We start from the raw sequence: 6,429 nt of genomic DNA, 5'->3' as shown, positions 1-6,429 counted from the left end.
TGATTAATAGCTTTTTCCCCATGATAGTCAATTTAAAAGTAAGGTATCAACACAAAAATCACAAAAAGAATTTGACTTTCATTAAAACCTTTTACAAAATATATATATATATATATATATATATATTATTAACACTTCAAAAATTTAATTGTCCACTCCTCAAAAAAATATTGTTCTTTTTAAATATAAAAAATTTGAAGTGCGCATAGGACTGGGTTGGTTCGAAACTTGAACCAAGGCCCAATCTCAACTGCTGATCATAAAATAATGGCCTATAAAAGTTAATCCTTATCCTGAACCAAATTTTTGAGATCCCAAAATTTGAGTATACAAAAATAAGTTTGATTTCAAGTCGGGTCAAGAATTAAAAAAAATAAAAATAAAAATTTGGTCAATTTTGAAGGCTCACGATAATGATTAAAGAGGGACTGAAATACCTTTATAAATCTTCCAATTCTAAAAAAAGTAAATTGTCATTACACCAAGCTGGTCTCCTTTTTTAATAAAAAAGCATGTTATTTTCATTATAATTTCAAATAAGCCAACTATCATACACCAGAAAGGAGATTAAAAAAATTGTAATGAACCAAAGCAAACAAATGAGGCTAAAAAAATGTAAACAAAGAACTTGATAACCACCAAAGTTACCTACATGGGGACAGGATGGAACCAACCCTGGGCAAGCATTACCCGATAAGAAGTTCATAAAACTAAAAGCAAAAGCAAAGCAGCCTGTCTATAGACACTTAAGCACTTCCCAAAATATAAGTTTGTATGCTGCTGTAACTATCCCACTTCTCCCAAGAAGAACCATCACCAAAATACCACTTAGAAGTTTCAACATTACTTGCGGCACAAGTCAACTGATCACTCCAAATCATCGGCTTTCACGTGCAGAGGGCTTGATGGTGAAACATTTCCATCATCAACATCCATTGCTTCTTCCTCCCGAGCCTTCTTTGCTCCAGCACCACCCTCGCCAGCAGCCTTCCTGCCATGCTTTGCAGCTCGTTTTTTGTTCTCTTTTGGATCCTCAACAGATTGCACCTGCTGAGGACTTGACTGTGAGCCATTTCCTTCTTCATTTCCCCATGCTTCTTTCTCCTGAGCCTTTTTTCTTCCTCTAGTCTTTGCTCCAGTACCATCCTGACTGGCAGGCTTCCTCCCAAATTTTGCAGCTGGCTTCTCGCTCTCTTTTGGATCCTCATCAGATTGCACCTGCAGAGGACTTGATGGTGAAGATTTTCCTTCTGCATCACCCGGTGCTTCCTCCTCCTCCTTAGTCCTCTTTCTTCCTCGGGCCTTCGCTCCAGCACCACCCTGAGCAGCAGGTTTCCTCCCACGCTTTGCAACAGGAGCATCAGATTTGCTCTCTTTAGGATCTCCCTTCGAACCATCAGTCTGGGCACCAAAAATTTCCTTTGACTCCCCATCATTATCAGTCTTTGATGAGGAATTACCAGCATCAACCTTCAGACGTTTGGGACTCCTTGTGGGCAACTTTGTTCGTGAAGTCTGCCCGTTGCCATTCACTCCTGCTTCGTCAGACACAGGATCAGCAGTTTCATTGTCAGAATCATTTTCACTTAACACCTCGTTTGGATCCTCATCCTCTTCATCACTTGACTCCTCAGTTGGATCCACCTTCTCTTCCTTTTCATTCTGAGCTTTTAGTGACTCGATCATATCCTTTATCTCTGTATTCACCTGTTAGGTTATTCCCACAAGATACAGTAAACAAATTTGCCAAGGAGTTAATACTTCAATAAGGTAATGTTTCATTTATTTCTGAGAAGATAAAAGAGGAAACTCAAAAAAAAAACATTCTACCTACAAGCAGTCTATTATTTCAGGATTAATCAAAAGCACTTCTCATCAATCAGAAAGGGGGAAAATGAAAGAAAAAATAATCTTATATTCCCATGAAACAAAAAGAAAAAGGCCCGAGTAACAACAAACCTGAGGATTCTTCAGAAAATCAGAGATATCCATCTGGCAGGCAGGGCATTTCATCACATTCTTTTGGGCTCGGAGAGACCGTCCACCTCTGCTTCTTTCTGTCACAAAACTCTTGCCAACAAAAGCACCTTCTAAGCACGACTTGCAAAAGTGATGAACACAAGGTGTGGTTACTGGTGCAGTCATCACCTCCCGACAAATTTGGCAGCTGAATTCTGCAGACAAAGATAAATATACATTAGCATGAAATGATATAACCTGTTGGCAGAGAGTTTAGATTAAATTTAAGTCTGCAGAAAAAACCATCAGCCAACCAACCAATATTTTGCTTTCTAAGTATCTCCATACTCCCTAACAATCCTCCTTACCAAATCCATAACAGCAATCCAAGTAGTTTCCAATTTTGATTACACGTGTCAGACCAAAGGAAGATAAAATAATACTCATTGAGTGAAGTCATGTAGAAGATGGACTGAGGGTGCGGGGCGACACAGAGAGAGAGAGAGAGAGAGAGAGAGACCTTTCAAGAGCTTCTGTCGTACAGTCATTTTTTGTGCTTTCTTGATTGCTTTTGTTGTCTTCCTTTGAGCTTCAGGACAGAATGCTAGAATAGGTTTTTTGCTGGGAGGTGGTTGCTTCATCCATGTCCAGCGGCCATCTTTTTCCTGATAACATTGTACAATATGGTTTAGAAAATCTCCTATAACAATATCAAAGCACAATGACAAACTCTAAGTATTCGGTGACTACACTCTATCCAGGTGCATTATGTTCCCCAAAGGACTGAAAACCAGTAAAGGTCGTACCCAGTGCACAAGGCTCCCGTTTTACGCAGGGTCTGGGAGAGGTGAATGTCGGCTAGCCTTACCCCCATTTATGGAGAGGTGAAAACCAGTAAAACAAAATATTCCAAATCCAGTTTTAAAAAATAGAATAACTTACATCAAAGTCCCAAGATGGACTTCCTTTCCTCACTGTTATATCTTTTGCTGCCTTCAGCTCAGGAATATCAGGTAAAGGTCTAGGTCGATCCCCATGCTCATCACTGCAGTTCAAGTTGGAAAAATCTAGTACAGAGGTCTACAGAAGAGGGTATGAATAAAAGAAACTAAATCAAACCTCGTCCATGGCGCAGGTTCATTATCACATCTGACAAAAAGATACCGGCAGACTTTGAACCCCTAGGTAAACAAAAACACCATCAGTAAATCTTTTCAGGAAAATATAGAAACCCATGAAGCAATGCCATCATTTGGGATAGCACATATTTACCTGGACTCCAACCTTAAGCCAACATTTTTCTATTCTGTAGCACCCATCATACCGAACACCTTTATCAGCAGGGGCATATGAGGAACGCTTCTCCTTGTGAGACCTAATTATCAATTGGAAGGCAACAGATACAAAACATTAATCATGATGCAGAACACCCAGATACTAGAAATCTTGAACACATTATGCTCAAGAGAAATTATTGTAACAAAATTTAAACTGATAGTCTTAACACAGTATATCTGACTGCAAACGTACCAAAAACAAAAAATAGAACAATAAGTTGTGGATATTAGAGAGGGAGTTTGGAAAATTGCAATTACCTTACCACCCGCACAGGATAACCTTTCAGGCAACTGAGTCGGAGAGCCTTGTTATATTTGTCAAATGTCTGGTCAAAAGACTGTTTCTTGTTTGTTCGCTTATTACCACTCAAATCCCTTCCACCACTGCAATGTATATCCATGTAAACAAGGCAGCAAATTTAAATAAATAAAGATCAAAAAAGTTTCAAAGAGAAATGGAATAGAAGGCGCAGTTTAAGTGGTCAATCCAATGACAAACCTTCCGGTATATAAGAACCACTCTCCATGATCCTCATCATCAAGGTAGCCTCCTGAAAGCACAACTGACTGTGCACCATGATCAGACTGCCCAGCTATACCAGCAACATGGGGAAAATGTGCACCCCATTGTCTACATTCAAGCCTATCTTCCCAGCACTCACCAACCAGAACACCTTGATTTCTCTCTGGATCATTTTCAGCAGGAATGGGTCCAAAGTGATCTCCTGGAATCGTGACAAATATCTTGCCACTTGAAGCATTAGCTTTTCCAGTCTTCTGTGCACGTTCTGTTGTGAACGCCTTGTCCGGCCTGTCTTGATTTTGTACATAATGATAAACCCGAGCAGGCCCCCCGTTTGCATTTGCTTTTGACAACTTAGCCGTACGTATGCAAGATACAAGTGAAGAGTTGATTCGGGGGTTACTTGCCATCTTGGGAGGAATTTGACCACGGCATTTTCCACAAATACGCTTCCCTTGTCCAACCCATTTCTGGAAGCACTTCAGGCAGAAATTGTGTCCACATGGTGTCTGGATTTAAGAGCACACAACATGTCATTATTAACATAATCTATCTATATCAGTACAGCAATCTACTAACAATCGTCCAACACCTCACAGGCAAAGACACCAACATTATGAAAGCACGCTAAATTCAAAGCCTGAAACATGAATTATCGCAAAAGCCAAAATTTTCGAATCCATTCACCTATTCAAGGAGTTTCCTAGTTTACTCATAACTGTTGGACTGATCACCTTAAACATAGGCTAATACATGAGCATGGCTAAACTAGTGGACCAACAATACTATCAATGCATCCAATCAATAAGATTAAATACAAATGATAAATTAATTAGAAAATTAGTAAACTAAACACCGTAGATAATCATAAACCCTGTAAAGACATGAAAAATGCAGATGATGTAATAGGATTGAAAACTCAAATGCAAACAAAGAAAGAAATTAACCAATTCACACACACACAAAGACAAAAAGGGTAAAGCGTCATCAAAGGAAGGTGATGGGACCACAAAACCCGAAATTCAGGATCAGAGTGAACAAAAAGCAAAGAAAACAAGTGGTGCGTTACCAAACCAACCAACCATTTTTTTTGGGTGAAACCATAAAGAAATTTTAAAATGGGAACACCAAAAGCTGAAAAATATCGAAGAACAATGTATTAAATCCACTAATCAATTCTACATCTGGGTATATTTAAAGAACCCAACTAAACCTGTTGAAGAGATTATATGATTCCAATTAATGAATCAGGACTCTCACCCACCATCATAAATAGTTAAAAATCTTATCTTTGAAGCAAAAAAATCCAACTTTGTTTGAGAAAAAAGTAATCACAAGCAAAAATATAATTATATAAATAAATTTAAAAATTAAATTAATACCAACTACTCAAATACCCAGAAAAATTAAAGATTGATGAACTCTGAAAACAGAATTTCCATGGAGGAAAAACAGAATTGCATTCAAGAAACAGGGGGAGAATGTGAGGGCAAAACGACAACAAATTTAAAAAAAAATCAACACAAAACGGTATTCCCAAAAAAATACAGCACAGAAGAACCAAACCTGCACTATCACCATCCAAATACGCCAACATTTTAAAGCATTAAACAAAAAACAAATCACCAAAAAAAAAAAAATCGAAATAAATTAATCAAAAAAGGAAGAAGACGAACCGTAACAGGCCTATCCGGTAACTGCATACAGAAGACGCAGTTGAAAATCCCACCAAGCACATCCAAGACGTCGTTCTTCGCCTCCTTCTTCTCCTCCTCCACCGTCGCCTTCCCGCTCATCAGCTCCTGCCTCCTCCTCGCCTTCTCCTGCTCCGTCAGGGTCGCGTCGTTCTCGATCTCCCGGATCGCCGCCACCAAACCGCCGTCCACGCCGGCGTTCACGGCGGGGACGTGCGCCGGAGCATCGCCGGAGATTGATGTGCAGTCGGGGCACTCCCACTGGAGAGTGGCGGCCAGGGACTCGGGCTTGGCCAAGAGGCAGGCAGCGTGCCAGGGAGTCACGCAGGTCTTGCAGGTGAGCTTCTCGGCGTCGGGCGGAGTCGCCTTGCAGAGCATGCAGACGCCGTCTCCGTCGCAGGGAAGCTGGCTAACTTGCGCCATTGGGGGGTGCGCAGGATACCAGGGCGGAGAGAGAGAGTAAGGACAATGTGGAGTGAAAGGCGCTGAGTGAGTGGTGGAATCGGAAACGACTCGGACTTTATAGGGGGGAGATTTTTAGGCGACGGCGGGTTATTGAAATTTTTTGGAAAGGTTTTGAAATTTGGGAGGAAATTGGGTGCGCTGCAGTGTACCTGAAGTCCCTGTGTTGACGAAATTTGAGTGGTCCACGTAAGGGGGAGTTAACGGAAAGGGTTTTGGTTGATGGGTTTTGAAATTTTGGTGCCAAATGCCGATCCCGCTTTTGACTCGCTTTTCGAACGTTGCGTGCGCCTCATTTGTCTGATCGTGGCCATATCTGTTTTGCCGTTTCTGGCAGTATGCAATGATAAAATACAATTTTCCTTTTACTCCACAAAATATAGGGTTAGTGTTGTTGAGACAATAATCTTCTTCAATTTATTCAATTACATAGTTAAAAATTAAAAAGAATATA

The 6,429-nt window shown here is 40.4% G+C and overlaps 1 protein-coding gene across 1 annotated transcript; it reads right to left on the bottom strand.

Annotated features, from left to right (window-relative positions):
• Window positions 1-414: 414 nt before the first annotated feature.
• Window positions 415-6,030, bottom strand: LOC126600317 (E3 ubiquitin-protein ligase ORTHRUS 2). The gene is made up of 9 exons (XM_050266899.1): window positions 5,496-6,030; window positions 3,796-4,328; window positions 3,555-3,680; window positions 3,232-3,334; window positions 3,079-3,140; window positions 2,902-3,004; window positions 2,480-2,624; window positions 1,960-2,174; window positions 415-1,707 (listed from the first exon to the last, which is right to left on the bottom strand). The coding sequence occupies exons 1-9, from the start codon at window positions 5,934-5,936 to the stop codon at window positions 868-870; spliced, it is 2,568 nt and encodes an 855-aa protein (XP_050122856.1). The 5' UTR covers window positions 5,937-6,030; the 3' UTR covers window positions 415-867.
• Between the last annotated feature and the right edge of the window lie 399 nt (window positions 6,031-6,429).

The sequence above is a fragment of the Malus sylvestris genome, chromosome 14 (genome assembly GCF_916048215.2).
Source record: "Malus sylvestris chromosome 14, drMalSylv7.2, whole genome shotgun sequence".
Taxonomy (NCBI): Eukaryota; Viridiplantae; Streptophyta; class Magnoliopsida; order Rosales; family Rosaceae; genus Malus; species Malus sylvestris.
The sequence above is the reverse complement of the archived record's forward strand: the minus strand, read 5'-3'. Positions and strand labels throughout refer to the sequence as shown.